General features: G+C 38.5%; 1 protein-coding gene across 1 annotated transcript; it reads right to left on the bottom strand.

The window, feature by feature from the left end:
* Window positions 1-5,550: 5,550 nt before the first annotated feature.
* LOC114026425 (olfactory receptor 6K2-like) lies at window positions 5,551-6,522 on the bottom strand. Its single transcript, XM_027840120.1, has one exon. The coding sequence runs from the start codon at window positions 6,520-6,522 to the stop codon at window positions 5,551-5,553; it is 972 nt and encodes a 323-aa protein (XP_027695921.1).
* Window positions 6,523-13,879: the final 7,357 nt, after the last annotated feature.

Here is a 13,879-nt window from a genome sequence, read left to right as displayed (position 1 = left end):
AAAACCTATCATAACCTGCCCTCTCCCTCCCTTTCCAGGTCTTGTTACACCTTATACCACTGTTTACCCTACATACTCTGATCCAAAGAAGGTGGTCTCCTTGCTTTTCCTCACATAAAAAATGCTTTCTATTAAACCTGGCATTTTTACTGGTTGTCCCTTATTCCTGGAACTCTTTCTCTCTTCATCTCTTTCCTTCTGGCTTTCCTGGCTTCCTTCAAGTCTGAACTAAAATCTCACCTTCTATAAGAAGCCTTCCCCCGTCAACCTTAATGCTATTTCCTTCTCTGTGGATTTTAGGCAATTTATCCTATCTATATTCTGTTTGTACATATTTGCTTGCCTGTTGCCATCCCCATGAGACCATAGGCTCCTTGAGACCAGGTGCTGTCTTTGCCTTTCTTTGTATCCCTAGAACTTAGCACAGTGCCTGGAATATAGTAGATGCCTAATAAATGCATATTGATTGATTTCCCCATTGGTTATGAAATAAAGTTCATATTTCTCAGCCTGCCATTCAACTCTTTTCATGCTCTGTATTCATACTATTAATTTAAACTTGCCCCACACTAGCGCCACAAGTAAATCCTCCATTCTGCCAAAACTCTTTCATCTATTACCACTCACTGTTCCCTTATCACTTTTTTAAGGTCCCAATATTTCAAGGATCTGTGATTTCAAGTGTAGATATTCCTGTTCCTGACATAAGTTAAATTAATATGTGAAATAGAAAAGTCCAAGTCAGGTATAAAGATTTAATTATCAAGGTTGACTACCACCAATCAAAACAGGCATCTGACTCCTCAGAGGTCAGAGACAAAGAAATTATTTACAGAGCTTATTTTTATAACAGAAAAGAGGAATTAAAAATTACAGCAATTTTAGGAAGCTTGTTTTGAACATAATTCAATTAGACAAAGCAGGGCATTTGACTAATTCACTTCTTCTGGGCTTTCTTAACCCAAACTCATATTATTGACAACATTTGGAGTGTGGGCATGTTGGAGGAATAACTAGGGTGGGACAACTACTAAATCTGATATTCTGTTGGATTGGGGCCTATGTCTATCAACTTGTCTAAGTGAGATTGCCTTAGAATTCTTTGCCCTGTAGCTGTAACATTCTGCAATTAAAAGCATTACTTTTAAAAGGGCCTATAGAACTGGGAAAGAGGAATGTAACCTTTAGTTCAAAAAAAAAGGGGAATTTATCCACTAAGACTGGAAAGAGAAACATAGAATCAATAAGCTAGGAGTCAAACTGCCTCCCCCTTTCTCCAGCTGCCAGCCTTCATGATTATTTTATTCCTACAAAGATATATGTCTTACTCCAAATTATCTGCTATTAAATGATAAAGTCTTATCTACCTATTCACTAAATCTATAAGTAACCTAGACTTAAGAGAATATCTATGTTAGTTTGGCTTAGTGGTTAGGGCTAACTTTTCCTAAAGAAGGAAACTTAATCCTACAATAAAACTAAAAAATAAATCAAAGTAGTCAGTACTAATTGATTTAAAGATTATTCCTTTTCACATATATCACACTCCTAAGCCTTCATAGATAGGCTTTTTGAAAAGGAGATTTTAATGTCAACATTCGTTTATCCCAGACATCCTTTGACATCTTGCAATTTGACCTGCTGATGAAGTCCCTTTCCATCTGAAACAGCAACATATGGATCACCCCTTCCCTAATTGGCTCCAGATAGCACTCTAGATTAATCTATCTCAGACATTTTGACATCCACACTGCCACATGTGTATAGCCTTCTCTCCAGTCTAAAACCTCACACCGTACACTCTTGCTTTCTACCTCTTGCTCTAGGAACAGTAATTAAATGGCTAATTGACTGTTTTATGACTCCACTCACCATTCTTATGATTTCCAAGACAAAAAAAAACAAAACAAAACAAAACAACTCCCTTCCCTACTCTAATCCTGTTTGTGTATTGTCTCCCTGTACTAGAACTTAAGCTCTTGAAAGCATTGGCTGTCCCACTTCTGTCTTTGTAACCTCAGTGCCCAGTTCAGGACCAAGGATCTAATAGGCACTGAATAAATGTATTCATCCATCCATCCATTCATTCATTCATCTCATATTTCATTGTCTCTCACTCTAAAATGGGGCAAAGTTTAAAGCAATCTTGTCAATATGGGGAAACAAGAATCTAATTCAATTCAATATATGTTTATTAAGAGCTTCTACATATCATTAAGCGGCAGTGTGGCATATTGTATCAGCTGTGTAACCCTGTGAAAGCTATTTGTCCTCTCTGGGCCCTTGTTTCCATGTCTGAAAAATAGGAATAATTAAGTAAGTTGTGGCACTCTATATATAACATGTGACACTTGGAACACTGCCATAGTACAAGCAATCCCGATCAGTTCATATGCTCCTTCTTTAAATTCACAAAAAGCAGTGTGTCACTGTATTAATTGTCTAGCAAGAGAATTTGATATAAATGAATGAATGAGTGAGTGAAAAGCCATTTATTTAGTTCTTACTATGTTCAAAGTACTGTGGTGAGTGCTGGTGATACAAGTAGAAAGTCGAGAGTTCCAACTCTCAAATTCATTTATAATAGGGAGAGATAGAATATAAACGAATTTTTAGCTGCAAATCTAATGGAAATATGTTATGGTCCTTAAAGTACAGTGGCAAAACATATGGTAATGAATCTTGTTAATGTAATTTCAATTGATAAAGCTGTATCTATTTCTGATATTAAATTATTTAATGATGCCGAGGTGCCATCTTTGGTGACCAGAACTTTTGTTTCCAGTTCTTTAACAGCTGTGGCTGTTGAGGAGACAGCAGCTGCAGTATTTGCAGAGGAAGTTGCCAGGTCTTATTTTAACAAGATTTGTTTTTTGGACGATAGAACTGGTGGCCTGGGGATGGGGGTGGGGCATTGCTATTTCAGAGGCTTTTGGGCTTAGCTGTCCATCAGCATTAGTTCATTAGTAGTTGGTGCTAATGGTGGCAAGAATGACAGTTCTATTTTGCATGAGATTTCCTTTTATTGAAGATGGTTGTTGAACTGGGCTAGAAAGAGGACTGACGGCCTGAGAGATACTACAATTCCAGGAATGCTTAGATTCTGGGTCCTAGGCTAGGATTAGACAGTGGTCAAGGTGATAGAGGTGATTTGTCTCAATGGGCACATGTCACATTTCGTTTCTCATGCAGTATACCTTGCTGCTTCAGCTAGGCTGGCTTGTTTGTTCCCTTCTGGTGGCTGGTTGGCTGCTGGTGGGAGTGGTTGTAAGGGAGGGTTGGCCTCTTCTTTAATGTTTGTTCCCCAGGATGATGGCTACAAAGGATGGGCTTCAGAGGCCAGGGTCTTGTGGGACACTGCTATTCCCGGGGCTCATGGGCTTATGTGCCTATAGGTAAAAGTTGATAATTTTTGTTATGTTGAACCACCAGGCCAATAGCTACCTCAGTTCCCATCTAGTTCATTCAAGATAAAACTGGCTAAATACTGCAGTATCCCATTGGCCACTAGAGGACACACAGCCAGAAAATACCTAGATTATTCTGCCCCAACCCCACTCTACTGTCTATCTAGCCACAATTTTAGCAGCAACTCTGAGCAAATAAACTCATGATGAACAGGAGATAATAAAGAATTTTACCAAACTACAAAATAGTACATTTATGAATCTAGAGACTTCCCTTTATGCTCAGAATCTAAATCAACAACCCTCCCATTCACAGGATATAGGCACTCAACATACTATGCTCACATAATGTATTGCATATACTAAAAACGAAAGAGAAAATGTGAAACGTTCCCTCATGGAGTCCAGCTCTAAATATCTAAAAAGCTCCTTCAGTGCTTACTTTCCCTGCTCTTTGGATATGACCAGGGACTTTCCAAACTGCACTAATCTATAAATCACAGAAAGGAAACCATGTGAAAGGCCTATGTGTCTAGGATGCCAGCTTTGAATCACAGACTATAAGTTTTAAGAAGTATGGGAGTTGAGATCTGATAGTGATCTTTAGAACTGCTTTGCCAGTCTCTCATAATCATCACCCTGGATCCAGCAATAATAATAATAACAATAAATAATATTAATAATGATAATAATATCATGATAACAGATGGTCACAGATACTTGGGACCTTCTCTACTCCTTACACTTTATTATGAAGTGTCTGGTTGTCTTTGCTACAAAGTCTGATTTACTCTGCAATGGAAGACTTGTCTCATCCTCCTCCAGTCTCAGACACTGAAGACAGAGTCTTTGACCTTGTCAGTTTATGGTTACCAAAACCAAGCTTTCTCTAATGCCCAGAATCAGTTTCCATGTACCCTTATGGCAAATAGGAAGCTTCACTCCAATCCAGGCAACTGTCTGTTCCTTATTTCCAGGGACTACTAGGAAACCTCTGTGTCAAGGACAACTGAAAGAAATAGGGAATTCCAGACTTGAGACCTCACACACAGTCCCTATCCCTTCCTTATATTCTAGCAGGGATTGATGCCTGTTATGAATGCCAGCTCTCCTCACCCAGTGAGGGAAAGAAGGCATAGTAGTCATCAAATATGCTCTGCCAAGCCAAAAAAACAATATATATATATATATATATGTATATATACAATGATTACAACAATGAAAATAAGAACAAAATTAATAAATAATCAACATGAATATAGCAAAATTACAAAGAACAAACACAGTCACCAAAAAAAGACAGGAGAAGACACCTCCCTCTCTTCCTTTGCAGAAATGAAAGGTCCACGGACTAGAACATCACATACATTTTCAAACATATTTGTTGATATATTGATTAGTTTTTCTGTTTTTTTTTCTCCTTGAAAAAATATTCATTATATGGGATGGAGAGGGGCAAGGAAGAAATATAAAGAGAAATTTAAATGACATAAACATTTTTTTAAAAAATAAATGTTCTTCCACCTTCTCTCTTTCCAAATTATCATCCTGGGATCCCCCAAATAATTATAATAATTCATATAGAAAAAAACAACAATTTGTAGGAGCTGGTCATATAATGATAACATGGACTTGTATCAAATACATCAATGCATGCAAAGACTTTACAAACCACAAACTACTATGTAAATATGGGTTATTATTAAATTAAGTCGTGAAACCATGTGAGTGTTGAAGTAGCTATATTCAGGACATTACTTCTTACTGGGTGAAATCTACAATTAGGGAAATAGCCAATATTTGACCAGCCATCTGGCATTTTTAACAAAGCAGTTCAGTGCTTCTTACTACTGTGCATTTGAAAAAAATTCTTTGCTTATTTTTCTTTTTAGTTTTTATTTTGGTGGTCCTAGCCAGAACTGATATATCTATGCAAACAATGCTTTCTGTAAGCAAGCTATAAAAATGAGCATATTTCTTTTCAGCACACTGCTGATTCTTAGATTTTGTTTGAATTTTGATTTTTAAAAAATCAGATATTGACTTGCAGTTAGGATTCACAGGTTGAGAAGACATGGGTAGGTTATCATTAGTTCTGACTGAAAGATATTGACCTTGATGACATCAATCAAAATATGATGTATCATCTGGTCTTACAGAAAAAGATCCTTGGCTGACTCACATGTTTTTTCACAGCCTCCTTAATCTCTTTATTCCTCAGGCTATAGATAATGGGGTTGAAAAATGGGGACAAAACAGTGAATGCCAGGGCAATTACTGTGTCCCAGAACAAGGAATATGTGGCTGAGAAACGTAGGTACATGAGTGCCACACTGCCAAAGAACAGTACAAAGACCATGAGATGGGAAGCACAGGTGGAGAAGGCTTTTCTACGACCCTCAGCTGAACGGATGCGCAAGATCACAGCCACAATGCCAGCATAAGAGAGGAGGATGAGGAGCACAGCTGTGACAATCTCCACAGCATGAATCACATCAACCACCTGGATCATGACAATGGCCCAGGTGTCTGTGCAGGCCAGGCGGAGAAGTGGGAGGAAGTCACAGAAGACATGCTCCAGATGATTAGAGCCACAGAATGGCAGTGTGGAGATCCACACAACCTCAGGCAGGGGTGTGATGAAGCCACAGACACAGCAGACCAGGGTCAATTGGACACATAATCTGGGAGTCATGATGGTGGGATAATGAAGGGGTCTACAAATAGCCAAATAGCGATCAAAGGCCATAACTGTCAAAAGGCACACTTCACTTATGCCTGTGGAATGGAAAAAATACAACTGCACCATACAACCATTTAAGGAAATGCTCTTTTTCTCACTGAGCAGGTTGGAGAGCATGAGTGGGATAGTGGATGTGGTATACCAAAGCTCCAGGAAAGAGAGGGAACTGATAAAGAAATACATGGGGGTATGGAGGTGGGCATCTATCTGGACCACTAGGACAATGACCAAGTTTCCAAAAATGATGAAGGTATAAATGAAGAGCAATGGGACAAAGCAGATGATAGCATCTCCCCAGTCATGGGGGAAAGCAGAAAAGATGAATTCCTGAGCAGTAGTCCAATTTCTGCTCTCCACATCAAAGGAGGACATGAGAGTGTTGACTGCTAGTGACACGTGAACTGCCTAAGAGGAGTCTGCTGTCAGTCAGTTGACGCTTTTTTTCCTAAGTGTTGGTCTTTGTCCTATATTTGGAGAAATGTATAAGAAGGAGATACAGGTCACAAGTTTAGAGGAAACTCCCAATGGAAAGGGGCAGGGGGAAAAAGAAAAAAAAAACCTATCACACAAAGAGAAAACACAGGAGGAAAAAAGAAACAAACAAACAAACTTAGAAACAAGAACATAACTTGTACCTTTGAGGGGGACTCATATCCAGAAATCTCTGTGTGTGTGTATGTGTGTGTGTGTGTGTGTGTGTGTGTGTGTATGTGTGTGTGTGTGTGTATGTGTCTATGTGCGTGATGAGATTGCAATGATCTTCCTGTCTTTTTTCCTTTGTTTCACTGCTCCCTACTGCTGTATTTACCATTGCTATCCAAAATTTCTTTGTATGAACAGTGAGGCAGACTGGAAAGGGTGCAAGATTTTAAGTCAGTGAATTGGAAATGTTCCTACAAAATCTGCTACCAGTGTGACCATGAGCAAGTCCTATGAGCGCTGTGAGCTCGTGTTTCCTCATATAAAATCGGCATGATAGTGCTTGCCCTGTTTCCTTCAAAAGGCTACTGTGAGGAAAGCATTTTGTTACCTTCAAATATTATGTAGTTGATATTGTGAATAGAGTGCTGGACCTTGAGTTGGAAAGACCTGAGTTCAAATTCTGCCTCAGACACTTACTTGCTGTTTGACTCTGGGCAAGTCACTTAATCATTCTCAGCCTCAGTTTTCTCATTTGCAAAACAAGGATAATAATAGCACTTACCTCCCAGAGTTGTTTTAAGCATCAAAATGATTTAATATTGCAAGGCATTTTGTAAACCTTAGAGGGCTATGTTAGTGCTATAGGATCATTGATGTAGAGCAAGACTTTAGAGGTCATCTAGTCAAGTCCCTTCATTTTACAAATGAAATAAATGATCCATAGACATGTTACATGACTTGCTCAGGGTCACTAAGTATCCAAGGCATAATTTGAACTTGTCTTCATAACTCAAAGTCCATTGTCCTATCCTCTGTGTTGTGCTGTCTCAAAGAAATCAATCAACCAACCCCTGTGCCCTCCAGAGTTAAGTGACTTGCCTGAGGTCACACAGTTATTAAATATCAGAGGAACAATTTGGCCTAAGGTCTTCTTAAACTCAAGGTCCAGAATTCTATCCACTGTATCAATTACGTCTCTTCCCACTATCACCCCAAGTACCTCTATTCTTGGCAGTTTGACTCCCATTTTACTGAGAAAATCTATTCTACCAGTAACCCCAAACATCCTCTCTTTCCTCCTAGATCAGAACTGTCCCTCTTAAAAAAAAAGCTAATCTCATCACATATTTTTGACCCTCTTCCAATTCCTCTTGCTTCCACCGACACTGTCACATCAGTTATAGCATGCTATTTATGAAATTTTCAATTTCTCCTTCTCCAGTGGCTTTTTTTATATGCCTTTAAATATACAAAAATCTTCCTATTGTGAACATTTTTACTTGGTACTGTGGTTCCACAAAGCTACTGTCTTATTTTCTCCTTTCCTTTGAGTCCCAAATTTCTCTAAGAAATGTATAGTAATTGTTTTCATTTCCTTGACATTAATGAAGAGGCAGTGTTACCTCCTGGATAGAGTGTTGACCTTCCAGGCAGGGAGATTTGAATTCAAATACCACTCTGTTTGATATTGGTTAATTCACTTAACTGCCCAGCACCTTGAATTCCTTCTATGCAAAATGGCAATGGTAATACCTATGGCACCTATCTTTCAAGGTTCTTTGTGAGATGCAAATGAGATAATGAAGGCATTACTTAAATACCTATTATTATTTTTAAATCCCTAGAGTCTATTTATACTCCTTCATTCTACTGAAAGTCATTAACCAATTCCTAATTATCATAATCCATTGCGTCCATCTTAATTACTCTTGCTCTTTCTACAATATTTCTGCTCTTGATACCCTTCTCTTCTTAAAATTGCATTTTTCCTTGGCTTCCTTGAAACTATATTGACCTACTTCTGTTGCCATCCCTTTGACAACTTTTCCAATCCTTTCACTGTTTCTCCTCTTCTTTTCCATTCCTGAAATGAAGTGTGGATAATTTTCCCCAAAATCAGCTCTTAGCCCCTGAAATTTTCTCACTCTACATTCACTTCCTGGGAGATTTCATTCACTCCAGACTTCAACTATCACCTCTATGTGAATGACTTCTGAATCTTTATCTTCATTCCTGAACTCCATTTGCACATCTTTAACCATCATCTTGGCCATTTTTGTTGTAGATCCTGGTCACTCACTTATTATAAACTCAATTTGTCTTAAAATGAACTTATCCTGCTTGCCTCAACTTGATTTCCGTCCTGACTTCTTTGTTTTTGTAATAGTAGCTCATTTTTAATAACACTCCATTTTCTTAGTCATCTAGATTCCAAATCTTACATTTATTTTTTATTCCTCATTCTCCTTAATTTTGAACTTCCCTAATTTTATTAAGGGCAGCACCATCCACCCACTCACCTACTCTTAAGGCCTAAAGATTTCATTCTCAACTCCTCATTCTTCTTCACTCTCTATATCCAATCCCTCACCAAGTCTAATCACTTTTACCTTCAGAACATCTCTGTTATCTACTACCTTCTTTACTCTGATACTGCCACATCTTTGGTGCAAGCTCTCATCACCTTATGTTGGAATTATTGCAATTAACCTTCAGTTTGGTCTTCCTGTATCAAATCTCTCCCCAGTATGGTCCATCCTTCACTCACTCATTGATTCAAATTTCCTATGCAGAAGATCTTACCATGTCACCTCCCTTTTGAGTAAACTCCAGTGGCTCCCTATCTTCCCTGGAATCAAATATAAAATCCTCTGTTTCGCAATTAAAGCCTTTTACAACCTGGTCTCCTTCTATCTTTCCATTCTTCTTATACCTTACTTCAATCTAGTCTACTCTGTGATGCAACAACACTGGCCTCCTTGCTATTCCCTGAATCCAATACCTATCTCCTAGCTCTAGACATTTTCACTGACTGAGCACCATTCTTGGATTTCTCTTCCTCCTCTTCATCTTGGCTTTCTTGACTTCCTTCAGGTTCCAGCTAAAATCTCACCTTCTAAAAGAAGCCTTTCCTAAACCCCTTTAATGTTACTATCTTTCCTCTATTAATCTCCAATTTATCCTGTAGTTGCAGAGACACCTAGTTTGCATGGTGGATAGTGTTCTGAGCCTGGAAGACCTGACTTCAAATCCAGTATTAGACAATTACTAGTTGTGTGACCCTGGGAAAATTACTTAATTTCTGTTTGCCTCCATTTCCTCATCTACAAAATGGGGAGAACAATAGCACTTACCTCAAAGAATTGCTGTAAGTATCAAATAAGATAATATTTATACAGTACTTAGCACAGTTTCTGGCACATGGAAGGCATTTAATAAATGTTTGTTCCCTTCACCATATATCTCATTTTGTTTTCATCTTGCATTCCCATTAAAGTGTGAGCTCCTTGAGAGCAGAGATTGTCTTTTTTCTTCTTTGTATCTCCATTACTCAGCATATAGTAGGTGCTTAATAAATAATTATTGACTGATTGACTGACAGTCAGGGATTAATTAATAATTATGTAATATGGTTGAGTCTGGTCTTATTAACTGAGGGCTAGGCCTTTCATACTTTGCTCTTCCCATAGGCTTCTCAGGTACCTTGTAGAAAATGAGGAGTCTCTCTTCTTTGCCACAGACTTGAGCCCTCACCATTCATGTTCTGCCTATAACTAGTATTCCAACTGATTTAAACACTTACCATTTGATTAGCTTTTATGATGGGATATTTACTTCAAAGACAGTGCAACAAGAAGCAAACAACCTTGTGAAGTTTATGTAATCATTACTTCCATTTTACAGATGAGGAAACTGAGGCTAATAGAGGTCTAGGGACTTGCCCCATGGTCACACAGCTAGTGGGTGTCTAAAATAAGATTTGAACTCAAGTCCTCCAAACTCTAAATTTATGAATCAATCCACAATCCATCTGCCTGATTTTAAGGCTTCCTGCTTCTTTATTCACAGTGTTTTGATACCCGGTTTCTTTCTCTCTGTTTGAATTGCTACCACACTAATTCAGTCCCTTATCAACTTGTGGGTAGACTATTTCAATAGCCTCTAAACTGGTCTAACTATAGTTTCTCCTGCAGTCCATCCAGCACCTTGCCCTCAGGGCAATCTTCCTAAAACATTTTCAACATAGCACTCTTCTGTTTCCATCTCCTCCCCTATCCATACTCTAATCATTACCCTTCACAATGACTCAGTTCAAATTCTACTTCCTCTAGGGAATGTTCCATGACCCTGCACTATCTGAAAGTGATTTTTTTCCCTGAGCTCAGTTTCTCTCTCTGCTTGTCCGCATCGCTGTTTCGCCTCTCTTAGGATCACAGAATGTCAGGTCTGCAAAGAGACCTTAGAGACCATGACTCTGGTTCAGCTCCTGAAGAGTGGATCTGGTGATATTAGTATTGTGCTGACTGCTTCAAGATCTATAAAGCAAGCCACCAAACTTGACATTAGATTTCAGGTTCTAAAAGTTTGAGCCAAGAAACATGCAGGAAAGAGCACTTTTTTTTTAAAACCAATGGCTCAAAGTGACTCTTTCCAAGTAGGCAAAGAACATACACACTCATGTTTGTATGTGTATATACACACACATGCATGTATACATATATCCATATACATAAACCCATATATATATATATACATATTTTTCTCTAATTAGAGACACTGAGCTATGAATAAAATATACATATACATGCACATACACACATATGGGTATATGTGTGTATGAGAGAGAAAGAGAGAGAGAGAGAGAGGGAGAGAATGTTTTCTTCTACCCCCATAATGGTCACCTCGAGTTCCTAGAACCATCACTTTCAAAGACAGGCAGTGACACAGCTCTCTCTGGAACAATTGCCAACAGTCCCAGTTGGGGAGATTCAGGATAAGTGGGATATAAGTCTTTTAGACACCAAACAGGGAGGCTAAGTAAACATAGTACTAAGGAAATGGCACCAGAGGAATTGAGTATCTCAGGGTGCGAGAATCTAACCTTAACAATTACACCTGTTTTGTGCAAGCCATCTACCTCAAGGATACTATAGCAGAACCAGGGATAGGATCGATACAGTCATTCAAAAGCCTTGAACAACAGCAGGCTGACAGTTTGCATAGACTTCTAGGTTCTCTTTACTAATAAGATTACCCTTCAGGGATAACCTAACTGTGCCAAAGGGGAAACTGACCACCTGAAAGGGTTTGCCCACACTCACACAGCTGGTAAACAGCAGAGTCTAGATTCAAAAGCAAGTCATCTGATTCCAAGTCTAGTTTCTTTTTGTTATCTCTCTTAGTATCTCTTACTGCCTGGTATTATTAATCTGTTCTATGTATCTCACTAATCATATCAACTAACTTGGAAATTCCTTGAGAGTTTGTAACTCATTGTCTAACATAGTGATTTGATCTAAAACAAATATTTTTGAATATATGTCTTTATACTCATTCTAGTTAAGGCACATGTAAATGGAGTAACAAATTGCGGTAGATAATGAGCTGGACCTGGAGCCAGGAAGCTCCAGATTTGAGTCCTGCTGCCAACACATTCTGTGTGACTTGTGGTAAATTCCTTAACCTCTCAGTGCCTTAGACAAGTCACTATGATTATAGGTTACAAAGAAGGGGACATCCCACACTGGGAGACAGATGAAATCCCAGGTCCAGGCCCTATCCCTATTCTATTTAAGATGCTTGGCAATCTGGCTCTGTGAGGTAAGTGCTATTATTCTATTTAAGGCACTCAGCAATTTTGCTCCACTTTGGAATCCTATATTTCTTGATGCTTTTGGAGCTCAACATAGCATTTCTTGCCTTCATATATTCAGGAAAGCCATCCCCCAGACTCATGCCTGGAATGCATTGCCTCCTTTCACCCTTTAAGGGTCCAAGGTTTAGTTCAGGGGCCAAGTCCTCTCTGTAGCTGTATCTCTTCTCAGGTACCTCAAGAGCACATTGCATGATCCCCTTTGACTTCCTCAATCTTTACCTTCACTTATATTAATCTGGATACAAGCTGTATTCTTTAAGTGGAGAGCTAAGTTATTTTTGTCTTCCTGCCTAAGAATCCCTTGCACACAGTAGGAACTTAGTCATTGTTTGCTGAATTTAATGCTACACATGATAATAGTTCACAGTTACATAGCACTTTAAGGTTTGCAAGGTACTTTATACATGTATTGTCTCATTATATCCTTATAACAACCTTGAAGATAGGTGCTAGTATTCCCATTTTACAGATGAGAAAACTGACTTAGAGAAGTTGAGTGAGAGAATTCATCCTCAGGTCTCTTGATTTCATCTTACACATTCTATCCACCACCTAGCTGGCCACCAGAATCATCTTCCTCTACCATTTCCTTAGTCTTGTCCTAACCTTCTCAGGAAATAATGGTGGCTCCCTTTGGCTCATCATATCAGTTTCTAAGATCCTTATTTTGGGTTCCAAGACCCCTTCTTTCCAAATTTTACCATGTTGATCTCCTATGATCACTGAGCATATATTGACCACTTCTGCTAGGCTGACTTTTGTCTAATCCCCTAGTAAGCAGAGACATGACTCAAATGTCATGTAATCCAACCCCTACATGAAACTTGAATCCCCTGTACCGTATGCTTTATATCAAGCTTCTTCTGAACACTTCCAGGTATGAAGAATTACTTATAAGTCAGCTTTGTTTCATTTCTGGGCAGCTCTAGGAAGTTCTTTCTATCTGAAGTCCTGAGTTCAAAGCCTGGATCTACCATTTCCTATTCTATGATCTTGGTCATTAAACTTCCTAAGCCTCAATGTCCTTGTGTTTAAAATGAAAGTTTGGGACTAAATGATCTAAATGATCCTTGCAGCTCTAATTGAGGCTCAAATGAAATATGATATGTAATGCAGTTTTCAAATTTTAGCTATTGAAGTGCCAATACCAATTATGGTGGTTCTTGTATGGATCAATATTTCTAGCTTAATGAACCTCTTACCCCAAAATTTCCTTCTTCATACTTATTATTGAACCCCATCCCTTTCTTCCTAACCATACTCAATATTCACCTCTTCTATGGTTAATACCACCTGACCTTAGTAAACATCTTTTCTAAGTAGCCCACGTATAGATGTACATTTCATTAAACTTTAATCATCTTTCTTTAATTTTTTACATGATTCTTTTCTTTTTGTGTGTTTTTTGCTTCCTGTTAGATGAATATCTTC

Source organism: Vombatus ursinus, unplaced genomic scaffold, assembly GCF_900497805.2.
Source record: "Vombatus ursinus unplaced genomic scaffold, bare-nosed wombat genome assembly UNPS02014838.1, whole genome shotgun sequence".
Lineage (NCBI taxonomy): Eukaryota > Metazoa > Chordata > Mammalia > Diprotodontia > Vombatidae > Vombatus > Vombatus ursinus.
This window is presented reverse-complemented; position numbering and strand designations above follow the sequence as displayed.

Coding starts and splice junctions, on each gene's coding strand:
- LOC114026425 (XM_027840120.1), bottom strand. CDS start 6,522: ATGTCCTCCTTTGATGTGGAGAGCAGAAATTGGACTACTGCTCAGGAA.